Below are 12,427 nucleotides of genomic sequence, written 5' to 3'. Positions count from 1 at the left end.
GGGGATGAAGTCACGCTGTTTGAAGTAGTATAAGACGAAAGTCTGCAGACACCGTGATGGAAGTAAAACAACACTGGAGAAACTCGGAGAGGGTAGCAGATGGGGTGGAGCCCCCGTTCCCCCGCGAGAGATGGGGTGGAGCCCCCGTTCCCCCGCGAGAGATGGGCTGGGGCCCCCCGCGAGAGATGGGCTGGGGCCCCCCGCGAGAGATGGGCTGGGGCCCCCCGCGAGAGATGGGCTGGGGCCCCCCGCGAGAGGCGAGGTGGTACAGCTCCAGACAGCTGAGTTCAGACCTGACCTCCATCACCGACCGTGTTGAGCCACGTCCACAGAGAGAAACCTCCCTCCACAGCCGCTGCCCGACCCGCTGAGTTCCTCCAGCCTCTCATTGTTTGCTCAAGATTCCAGCGTATTCAGCCGTTGCTTGTCTTCAATGTTTTCTCCTTACCTCTCCCTTACTTGTGGGATCTTGATGTGCTGCTGTGTGACTTGAATTGCGTACTTAAAGTTTCTTATTGACTCCAGAGTGAGGGGTGTTCGAGGAGTTTTAGAGATGTTGCTTTCTCTCTTCATTGGTGGTTATTGCAGAGGGGACGTCAGCCTGGATCTGTGGCTGACAAGGTGATATGTCAATCCTGCATCACCCATATTTCCCTGTGTTTCAGTGAGACCAGCATCTGCCAAGCGCGAGCCACGGTGATGATCTATGATGACGCCAACAAGAAATGGGTTGCAGCGGGCCCTGGGCCCCAAGTCTTCAGCCAAGTCCACATCTACCACAACCCGGCCAACAACACATTCCGTGTGGTGGGACGCAAAATTCAACAGGACCAGCAGGTAGTGAGCTGGGCAAGTGTGGGTGGGTCATCGTGACAGAGATAAGCAGTCCCCGGGGAAAATGTTCCTGTCGCCCTCCCCGCCCACACTCGCCAGGGTGGGCAGGGCAAGTCGCAGCAGCCGATTAACCAACTGGTTCGCATATCTATGGGAGGTGGGAGGACACCGGGTCACAGGGAGAGTGTGCAAACACCACACAGGCCGCACTCAGGTCCAGGATGTACCCAACGTTCCAGTCCCGAGGATTAACTGTGACAGGTAGGACCATGGAATGCTACAGCAGATAAACAGGCCCTTTGGCCCATCCAGTCCGTGCCAAACTACTGTTCTTCCTCATCCCGTTGCCCTGCACCCAATGCATATACCTCCTCCCCCTCCAATCCATGTCTGTTCAAATTTTTCTTCACTTTTAAAATTGATCCCACATTCTCCACTTGTTCCACACTCCCGCCACTCTCTGTGTGAAGAAATTCCCCCAAAACATTTCCCCTTTCTCCCTCCACCCACGTCCTCTAGTTTTTGCCTCACCTATTCTCTGTGGAAAAATCCTTGCATTTACCCTGTTTATATGCCTGGTTATTTTGTATACCCCTATCAAATCTCCCCACATGCTCCAGGGTCTAAAGTCCGAGCCTTTCCCTGTAATGCAGTTCCTGAAGTCCTGGCAGCATCTTGGTAAATCTTTATTCTTATCGGTTGTCAGTGGGGTGCCAGTGGATGGGGTTTCAAGGTCCTTGTGTAGTTTGTTGACTGGCACTTTCCAGGGTTCAGGCTATTACTTGGTGCCTATAATTGGGTTGTCATTAGGGTAGATAATGTAAACAAAATCCTTCGTGCATAAACCCTTCAGCAATTGCTACCCTTCAGAGATTGGGCTGGACCTTCTCTGTGTTGGAGAGTTTGCATGAAATGGTTTATGATCTTGAATGTGTTTCCTAGACACACAGCAGGGTATTGGGCCCTTCCATCCCACGAGCCCACACCCCCCCAAATGCACCCGTGTGACCAATTAACCTTTTAATCCCGAACACCTTTGAAACGTAGGAGGAAATCTAAACTCCCGGAGGAAGCCCACGTGGGCACGGGAAGAAGGTGCAAGCTACATACGGACAGCGGCAGACCACATGCTGGGATAGCGTTGTATGATCCGTGCCACCCTTGTGAATCATGGCTCCCATCCCAGTTAATTTTGATGGGCTCCCAGCAATTTAATCCCAGAAGGGCTCCTCTTATTTTTTTCTCTCGATTCAGCATCTGTAGTCTATAGCGCCCCCCCCCCCCCCCCCAGTTTAACCCTCGCCTTTCCGGTTCGTTTCTAGGTTGTAATAAACTGCCCAATTAACAAAGGTCTCAAGTATAACCAAGCCACGCCGAGCTTTCACCAGTGGCGCGACATGCGCCAGGTGTGGGGGCTGAACTTTGGGAGCAAGGAGTATGCCGTGCAATTTGCAAATGGGATGCAGCATGCCCTTGAAGTGCTCGACAGCATGGCAAACGCAGGTACGTTTAACGCTGACAGCAGGGGGACCCCTTGTGTTGATCAGTGGAGAGGCATCATCAACTGGACCATTGCCTCTTTAATACTGAACGTAAACTTTGAGTGAAACACGGGAGTCTGCAGACGCTGTAATAATGGTAAAAACAAACAGGAACGCTGGAGGAACTTGGCCGCTCTCGCAGCGTCCAGAGAAGATATATTACCAACGCTTTGGGCCTGAGCCCTCCTTCAAGATATAAGCAAATAGCAGGCAGGTGTCTCAATAAAGACTGAGAGAAAGGGGGAAGAATGGGATGGGGAGGAGTCCAGACCAACAGGCAAAAGGTGTTCATTGGAGCCAGGAAGCTGTGGAAGCGAGTCTGGGAGAGTACGTGGTCGTAGAGCTAGAGATCAGCAGGGGTTATAGATGAGGAAAAATCCCACAGAACTCTCAACCTTGATCAATGGACCTTGGTCCATTGTCCCAATTTCAATGTAGAAAAGCTGGAGGCTCGACAATAAAAAAAAATGATGCAAAGCCATTTTAATCACGCGAGGATCTGTTGAGAGAAATTCAGGAGGAAGGAAAGGGATATGCATTTGTAAAGCACCCTTCTCATCCCTCTCAGCTGCTGCTGTCCGTGAAGGGCTTTGAGTTGCATTGAAAGACTGTAACCTGTTTGTACACAGTAAGATCCCATGGCTGATGTTTGGTCTTGGTGAGGTTGGTTCAGGAGTAGATATTCTGGCCACGGGAGAGAGAGCTCCCCTGATCCTCAATTACAGCCATGGGATATTTTTGTGCCCGCCTGAGAATGGGTGGAGCTTTTCTCCACTGACCGCACTCCTGCTTATGGTACAATGTCGTCCAGCTGAGAAATGCCAGCCTGTAAATAGTGCTATTTTCTCCTTGCACACCACCCCGCCCCCCCCCCCCCCCAACCAAAAGAATTCTCTCTGGGTTTTGGTTTAAGGAGCACAGGACTGAGCAGCTATAAAGGGCAGTCATTCTCTCCACAAGATCCCACAGACATAGGAGCAGAAGTAGGGCCAATCGGCCCATCGGGTCCGCTCTGCCATTCTAATTGTGAGCTGACCTGTCAATTCCTGCCTTAAATGCACCCAATGACCTGGCTTCCTCGGCTGCCTGACACGGACTCACGGCCCTCTCTCTGGCTAAAGGAATTTTCCCTCCCTTGTTTTAAATTGATGCCCTTTTATCCTGAAGTTGTGTCGTCTTGCCTGGACTCCCCCTACCATCTTCGCCACATCGACTCTGACCGGGGTTTTTAGCATTCAACTTCCCTCTATGAGGGGCCCCCCTCATCCTTCTGTACTCCGAATACAGTCTAAGAGCCGACAATTGTTTCTCATGTACTAACCCTTTCATTCATTCATGAGTGTCATTCAACCCTCCAAGTTCACTCCTGTCTCGGTGAACTGGAACACAAATCCACGTGGAATGGAAGCTCAGTTGAAGTTGTTCCTTCGATGGAAAGCCAGGGTGCATTGGAGCAGTAGTTTGCAGAGCGTTGGCGTGCCACACCTTGGCTCCATAAGACATGGGAGCAGAAACAGGCCATTCAGCCCACTGAGTCAGCCCCCCTATTTAATCATGAACTGATCCATTTCCCCATTCAGCCCCACTTGGCGTTCTACTGCTCCTATGTCCTGTGATGCCTGGTTAATCAAGAACCAATCAATCTCTGCCTTAAATACACCCAATGACCCAGCCTCCACAACCGCCTGTGGCAACAAATTCCACCTCCCTCTGGCTGAAGAAATTCCTCCTTATCTCTGTTCTAAGTGGACGCCCTTCAATCCTGAAGTGGTGCCCTCTTGTCCTAGACTCTCCCAGCATGGTAAACAACCTTTCTCCGTCTACTCTGTACATGCCTTTCAACATTCAAAATGTTTCAATGCGATTTCCCCCTCATTCTCCTAAATTCTAACGGATGCAGGCCAAGAGCCGTCAAACGCTCCTGATATGATAACCCTTTCATTCCCGGAATCATCATCATGAACATCGAGGTACTGGTTTCAGCTTCAGCGGTATCTCGAGGCTGTTTATTCGGCTGCTGGGAAGGCTTACTCCCCTCTAGACGCTCACTTGACCTTTGACATTACAGAACCGTCCCCCGAACATTTTAGTCTGGAGTGATGGAAAATACAGGCTCTTCAGCTCACGGTGTTGCCCACCTTTTTAAACCTTCTTGACCATCAATGTACCCTCCCCAACTTGGCAGCCCAGTTCCCTCAATTCTTCTTGCATCTATGTGCTTATTTAAGAGTCCTTTACATGTCCCCATTGTGCCAGCCTCCACCACAACAATTCTCTGTGTGGAAAAAAACACTTGCCTCTAAACTCTGCTCACCTTAAACAGTGTCCTCTGGCATTGGCTAATGTTGTCTGGGGATAAAGGTGCTGTCTGCCCGTGCCCCCACATAATCTTGTTTACCTCTCATCTTCTGCACTTTTATTTTCAACTGGCGTCCTTTCAAACAAAAACAAATGGCAGTAACTGCCAATGGCGTGAATCCAGGAGAGCGGAGACACAGCGGTACTCTAAAGGGTTCAAACTGTCCTCTCCTACTGACAGCGCTGCCATACAGACTTCAAACGTCCTGTTGAAGGAGCCAACGGTGTCTGAGAGCAACTGTGGGGTTTGTAACCAAGACAGCAGCGCCTGTGGTCAGCAGCGGCCAGGAGGGGCTGCAGTCTCCAGGAGAAGCATTGGACCGGCGCAGGGAAACAGAAACGGGGAGAACACCCACCCCCACCTCCCCAATGAGAAGATGACCGTATAGGACCACAGCGGCAGACCAGTGAGGGGCTCAACGGCTGGAGGGACCCACCCAGGCGGTCGGGAGATCCTCATAGGCTACCCCTCCCCCCAACCTTGGATCAATCTCCCCCGTCCCCAGCCTGCTCTGCCTCTGGTTCCCCCTCTCACTGTGACTGTGAATCAATCTCCCCCCCCTCCCCACCCCGGCTGTGGATCAACCTCCCTTCCCACCCCACCCCACCCCACTGGACCTGATTCCCCTTCACCCCACCCCCATCCCTCTCTGCTCTGTCCCAGTTTCCCCTCTTCCTCCACCTCCCTCTGGCCCTACTCCCCCTCTCATCATCCCCCTTGGCCCCAAATCAATCTCCCCCTCCCCACCCTGGCTGTGGATCAATCTCCCCCTCACCAAGCTACCCCCAACCCCATGCCTAGATCGGCTATCCCCCTTCTTCTCCCACCCCGCTCCCCCACCCTAACCCCCAGCCTTACGTCCCCACCTTCTGCACCTCCCCTGATCCTGCTGTGCTTTGAGCCCCCCCCCCATCGCCCGTGTCAATCCCTGCAGTGCCACGTGGCACCTTGAGTTCACGTTGGTCAGAACCGCGTCCTTGTCATGGTGACAAGACGTCATTAACCACCCCACCCCCACGGTGGTCTTTGTCCCTTCTGCAGGGCACAGCGGGCCACGGGTGGTCAACAATGGACCCACAGCTGAGGAGCTGGAACAGCAGAGGAGGTAAGTGGGAAACCAGGCAGAGCAAGAAGCCCATTCAAGGTCAACTGCTCCACATGCCCTTACTTTGCAAGCAACAAGCTTTGCTGATCTGCGGGGCACCAGCTGCCTGTCCCTGTGATCATGTCAGATAGACCAGCTCGATCCTTCCTCTCCAGTGACCCATTCCCAAGAGTAATGCCTCCACCCAGAAGGAACTTTTTAGACATCCAGCACAGTAACAAGTCCTTCTGGCCCATGAGTCCGTGCCGCCCAGTTACCCCCAATGAGCCAACAACTCCCGGTATGTTTTGAATGGTGGGAGGAAACCAGAGCCCCCGGTGAAACCCATGGAGACATGGGGAGAATGAACAAACTCCTTACAGACAGCACGGGATTTGAACCCCAGTCCCAATCACTGGCGCTGAAGCGGCTAAGCTCTAAGCTAGCCATGCCACCCCAAAGTTCATGACAAGATCTCTCTGGAAGTCTCACCCAAAGAAATAAGCAGACGGTTATTCTGAGAGTGAGTTGTAAATGGGGAAAAGTCCAAGTGGATGAACCCCTCTGGTTTACTCTGCCTAAGGAGCAGGAGCTCAATACCCAGGAGGGGCTTGTGTTGTATAGGGAATTCTCCCACCACTAGGATCTGGGCCAATCCACACTGAGACTCTGCTGAGTGATTTAGTCTTGCTATGGGTCTGGTCTATGAGCCAGCATAAGCCTGCTTTCCTGGCCCCAGAGCTTTGGTGTCAGGGTGACTATGGAGATACTGTGTGTCTTTGTGTCATCGGGGATTATGTTCCCCGACGAGGAGGTTCCTGGTCACTAGTAGTGAGTAGCTGGTCTCCATGGGCTTTTGGCTACAAACTCTCTGCCTCACCCCCTCCCTCTGTCTCGGGAACCTCCCCTTGACCTCGGGAACGTATCCTCCCTCCACCTCTCAGGGGACCTCCCCTAACCCCTCCCTCTGCCTCAGGAACATCTCCCGCCCCATCCCTCTAGCTAGGGGATCCCCCTCCCTCCGCCTTTTGGGGAAATCCCCTCGCCCACTCCTCGTTCCTTCAGAACCTCTAACCCATGCCTTCCTTTGGATGGCACCCACACCCCCCACCCCGCCCAGCTTTGGAGATCCAAAAGTTCTCGGCTCCGTGAGTGAAGAGGGTTCCCCCACCACTCCAGTCCCTGTCGGACCACCTCCTCATCAACCCAGGCAAGGTCACAGCCCCATCTCCCACTTGTGGAAGTGGTCCCATTGTTGAAGAGGAGAAAAACCTCACCGATGAATGAGGGAAAGGGGTGGGGTCAAGGGGGTGATAACCTGCCCAGCTGTTCATGCTGCCTGAGTGTATTTGTGTGTGTGTGTGTGTGTGTGTGTGTCTGACCCACAGGCAGCAGTTGGAACAGCAGCAAAAACAGGAACAGCTGGAACGGGAACAACTGGAGCGGCGGAACGCAGGTAGGGGCGGCCTCAGCGGAGATGGTTCCAGTCTGAGGGTGGATCACTGGTAACAGTGTTCCGTCAAAACCCGATTGTGGAGGACAGTGTTTTCACGGCTGAACTCGGGGAAATCGGGGTGGGTGGGGTTGGTGGGGGGGAGACAGAACGAGGGAGTGATGAGTCATTAGGGGGGGAGGGAGTGATGGTAAAACAAGCTCAAGCTCAAACAGCTTCGGGGGGGGGGGGAGGGTTGTTTCACCGGAGTTACCTGCTGAACTCCAGATTCACTGCCCTTGAGGATTTATCAGGTGAAAGACTGGAAAGCAGACTTCACCAATCCCAACGTCACGTAACCCAGGAGACGACGAAAGCGGCTTCTTAACTCCCTCAAGGGGAGTGAAACACAAACGTCTGCAGATGCTGTGATTGTAGTAAAAATGCACGGAAATGCTGGAGGAAGTCAGCCCGGTCTTGCAGCATCCACAGGAGGTGAAGATATATTACTGGAGGGCTGGAGCAATTCAGCCACACAGAAAAGCTGATGTAACGTCAGTAAAATATCTTCACCTCGTACGGCTGCTGCGAGACCGGCCGAATGCCTCCAGCATTTCTGTGTTTTTATTTGCTCAATATTCCAAACTTTCAGGCTTCTGGGTGTGCATCAGACCAAGCCTCAACCTTCAGTGTTGGTTTGAAACACCCTCAATCCCACCAACATCCAACTCACCCTTCCTTGCAAAGGACTCTGGCCCGAAACATCGATCGCCTTGTACGTCGTAATGGATGCTGTGTGACGTGCTGACTATCTCCAGCACACTTGTATTCTGCACTCGAGCCCAGAATTATCCCCTATCATGCAAAAAAAAATTCTATTGAGCTCTTGTATTGAGGTAGCATCAGCTGCTTTTAATTTAAAAAAAAATTTTTACACCTGGTAACAGGCCCTTCTGGCCCACGGGCCTGTGCCGCCATTACACCCAATTCAAACTACAACCTCCTGTATGGAGGAAACTGGATCCCTCGGGTAAACCCACGCAGACACTGGGAGAACATACAAACTCCTTACAGACAGCGCCGAATTTGAACCCAAGACTCAATAGCCGGTGCTGTAACGGCGTTGGGCTGACCGCTACTCCAACTGTGCCACCCCCTTGGGCAGAGAATCCACAGATTCACCCCTCTCTGAGAGAAGCAGTTCCCCCTCATCTCTGTCAAAATCTACTCCCCTGAATCTTAAGGCTCTGTTTCCCGGTTCTAGTCCCACCTGCCTGTGGAAACAACCTCTATCTTGTCTAATGCTGGAGAACCTCAACAGGTCAAACAGGGTCCTTTAGGTAGCAAATACAAAGATACAAAACCATCATTTCAGACTTGAGCCTGAAGGTGTGGATAAATGTTGACAGGTGCCCAAACCTTTTACTCTATCTTATCTAGCCCTTCCAGAATTTTGTTTCTATATGATTCCCTCTTATACTTCCTAGTTCCAGAGAGTACAATCCCAGGGCTAACCTGTTCTTCTCTGGAGTCAACCTTGTGTCTCTCCCTCTGCACGTCTTGAAGGGGTCATGAGGTGGGATGCAGTGGAACTCCCAGTCCGCAGGTTTGAGAGGCTGGGGAGTCGGTGCTAGTTGGAATGTGTTGGGCTGAATGGCCTGTGGAGGCTGCCACTGACCTCTGCCCTTGACTTCCTCTTCCCTCCAGCAGCCACGATTCCGGCTGCCCCTCCGGTCCCTGCTGGCGGCCCACCGGTGCCCCCACCTCCGCCTGGACCACCTCCTCCACCCGGACCCCCACCCCCCATTGGGGGGGTCAGCAGCCCTCCTCCTCCCCCGCCACTCCCCACGCTGTCCAGCTCGACGGGGAGCATCTCTGGAGGAGGAGGGCTGGCCGCAGCGCTGCAACAGGCCAAGCTGAAGAAGACGCCCAAGGTGGGGACTGCTGCTCACTTGGGGGGGGTGGGAGGGGGTTGAAGTGGGAGGAAGAAAGAATGAGGGAGTGTATGGTGGGGAGGGTTATAGGAGGGGAGAGGTGTGGGGAAGGGGAGGAAGTAAGGGGCATGTATGATTGGGGAGGGAGAGGTGTGGGGAGTTAGGGGGTGTGTACAGTGGGGAGGGTTATTGGACGGGAGGGGAGTGAGGTGTGAAGGGCCTGTATGGTGGGGGAGGGTTATCGGGGTGAGGAGTGATGCGTGTATACAGTGGGGGAGGGGAGAGAGGGGCACGTAAGGTGGGGAAAGGTTGTAGGTTGTAGGGGAGTAAGGGGGCATCTATGGTGGGGTAGGGTTTTGGTGAGGGGAAGGGTGTGGGGTATGTGAGAAGGGTTGCAGTGGATGGAGGTGGGTTGGAGCAGGGAGGAGGGGTGGGGGAAATGATGTGGAAAGAGGGATGAGGGGAGGGAGGAGGATGGGGGTGGGGAAACAGCTGGGGAGGAGGGGGTTATGGAGGGGTGGGTTGGGGAGGGAGGAGGGGTGTATGGTGTGGGGGGGGGAGGGTGGCAGGCCCCCATGTGGAGGGGGACAGAGTGAATAATGTAAGGCTCTGATGAGTAGGTGCGATGAACAAGTTGGACATTGGGTTCATTATTTTCAAGCAATGTTTACAATCTCCGGTCGTCCCAAAGACTTTGATCTCTATCTCTGTTGTTAACTGATGCTGTTTTACTGTGGAGAATAATCCATTTGGCCTGATGACCCAGGACCGTGAATGTTTCCATGACCCATTGTGAAGAGAGGCCTCACAGGCTCCTCCAACCATGGTCTTAAAGCAGTGAACCAGGCCCTTTAGCCCACAGAGAGTTTATTGTCACGTGCATGAGTACACCCCGCACTCCAGACTGACCATCCATTAACACCATTCCGGCCTTGTCTGCCCCACATTCGCGCCAACTGCCCTCGGAATTTCCCCTCATCCTCACACCAGGGTGAATGAACTGACCACATTGAGCATCTCTGGGATGGGGGAAGAAGACTGGAGCATCCAGGTGAAAACCCACGCACTCTTGGAGAACGAACACACTGCAGCTTAGATTGAATCCCAGGTTTCCCGAGCAGTGAGGCTGCAGATCTTTCCTCACCGCTGGATGTCTCTGCTGACCTCTCCAACTATTAACAGAGGACAGGAGTGGCTGATGAGAATGCAAACATTTCCATCAACCCCACATGTGATGAGACAGCGCAGGTTAGATACAGACTGAAGCTCCCTCTACGCCATCAGTCTCAGGATCAGTACCCATGGATTGGAGGGTAGCTAATGTTACCCCACTATTTAAAAAGGGGCTAGAGAAAAAGCGGGGAATTTATAGGCCGGTGAGCCTTACATCAGTAGTGGGCAAAATGATGGAATCCATTATTAAAGATGTAATAGCGGAGCATATGACTGGCAGAGAAGGGATCGGACAGAGTCAACATGGATTTACTAAAGGTAAATCGTGCTTGACAAATCTATTGGAATTCTTTGAGATGGTGACAAGTAAAATAGATGGGGGAGAGCCAGTGGATGTGGTGTACCTGGATTTACAAAAGGCCTTCGATAAGGTCCCACATAAACGACTGGCATGCAAAATCAAGGCTCATGGGATTGGGGGCAAAGTATTGATGTGGATTGAAAACTGGCTGGCAGATAGAAGACAGAGAGTTGGAATAAACGGCTCATTTTCTGAGTGGCAGGCGGTGACCAGTGGGGTACCACAGGGATCTGTACTGGGACCCCAGCTGTTCACAATTTACATTAATGATCTAGATGAGTGGATTGAATGTAATATCACCAAATTTGCAGATAACACTAAGCTAGGAGGGGTTGTGTGCACTGAAGAGGGGGTCAGGAAGCTCCAGTGTGATTTGGATAAATTGGGGGACTGGGCAGATACATGGCAAAGGATGTTTCCAATGGTGGGGGAGTCCAAAACCCGGGGCCATGGTTCGAGGATAATAGGCAAACAATTTAGAACCGAGATGAGGAGGAATTTCTTTACCCAGAGGGTGGTGAATCTGTGGAATTCATTGCCACAGAGGGCAGTAGAGGCAGGTTCATTAAATATATTTAAGAGGGAATTAGATATATTTCTTCAGTATAAGGGAATTAGGGGTTACGGAGAGAAGGCGGGGACGGGGTACTGAACTTTAAGATCAGCCATGATCTCATTGAATGGCGGAGCAGGCTCGAAGGGCCGAATGACCTACTCCTGCTCCTATCTTCTATGTTTCTATCCCATCGCACACTCCCAGGGCAGGGACACGGGTAAGATACAGAGTGAAGCTCCCTTACATTGTCCCATCACACATTCCCAGGGCAGGGACAGGGGTTAGATACAGAGTGAAGCTCTCTCTATATTGTCCCATCGCACACTCCCAGGGCAGGGACACAGGTTAGGTACAGAGTGAAGCTCCCTCTACACTGTGAAACACCTGCTGGGCCACAATGTGGTTTTTCCCTTGACCAATGGGATTAACTGGTCTTCATTGCTTCTCCATCAATGGGATTCCTTGTTCCCAATATTGTTCCATGCAACAGTATCTCACTGCCCTCAAAGATCTTTTCGGTGCCCCTGCACCCCCTTCCCATGTGAAGCCTCTGGATAACTGCAAGTCCGGGCTTTCTAACGGTGCTTCGGCCAGTGATTGGATTGTAACTACGTGTCTGCCTCTCTCCTGCAGACCGAGGAGAGTGCATCATCTGGGAGTTCGAGTCCCAAGATTGAGGGCAACCGGGGCAGCGGGGGCGGAGGAGGAGGAGGGGGCGGGGGCCTCATGGAGGAAATGAGTGCCATGCTGGCACGAAGGTGAGTCACACTCTCTCACTTTGGGGTGGGGGGGTTGCTGCAAAGTTGAGTGAGGGTGGGGTAGGTATGCCATGTTTTTTTATTGTTCGGTCAAAGAAGAGGGCCATTTGACCCATTGTGTTTATGCCAGCTCACAGAGTAATTCCGTTCCCTGATGAATTCTCCCTGTCACCTATCCCTCTCCACTTCCTCATCAACTCCCCTCACCCCATAGTTCTACCACCTACCCACAGACCAGGGCACATCTTACACTCGACTCGACTTCCTAAGCCACATGATTTTGGGTGAGCGGGCAAACTCCACACTGACAGCATCGGCAGTCAGGTTCGAACCCGTGTCTCTGGATCTGGATGGCAGCTGCTCTGCCACGTGCATCCTCTTGCCCTGGTCAGAGA

The 12,427-nt window shown here is 52.5% G+C and overlaps 1 protein-coding gene across 3 annotated transcripts in view; it reads left to right on the top strand.

Moving 5' to 3' along the window:
* The first annotated feature begins 665 nt into the window (after positions 1 to 665).
* vaspb (vasodilator stimulated phosphoprotein b) overlaps positions 666 to 12,427 on the top strand; it is a 30,556-nt gene continuing 18,794 nt past the window's right edge. For 2 of the 3 annotated variants that reach the window (XM_069908624.1, XM_069908622.1), the window contains exons 1-6: positions 666 to 837; positions 2,157 to 2,337; positions 5,776 to 5,839; positions 7,207 to 7,274; positions 8,958 to 9,184; positions 11,908 to 12,032. In XM_069908624.1, coding sequence (XP_069764725.1) covers positions 700 to 837; positions 2,157 to 2,337; positions 5,776 to 5,839; positions 7,207 to 7,274; positions 8,958 to 9,184; positions 11,908 to 12,032 — 803 coding nt within the window. In that variant the 5' untranslated portion in view covers positions 666 to 699. The remainder of the gene's footprint in view (positions 838 to 2,156; positions 2,338 to 5,775; positions 5,840 to 7,206; positions 7,275 to 8,957; positions 9,185 to 11,907; positions 12,033 to 12,427) is intronic. The other variant, XM_069908623.1, reaches the window with a different exon arrangement.

This window comes from Narcine bancroftii, chromosome 13 (genome assembly GCF_036971445.1).
Source record: "Narcine bancroftii isolate sNarBan1 chromosome 13, sNarBan1.hap1, whole genome shotgun sequence".
Lineage (NCBI taxonomy): Eukaryota > Metazoa > Chordata > Chondrichthyes > Torpediniformes > Narcinidae > Narcine > Narcine bancroftii.
Note: the sequence above shows the minus strand (reverse complement) of the source record. Positions and strands in the feature narration are given on the sequence as shown.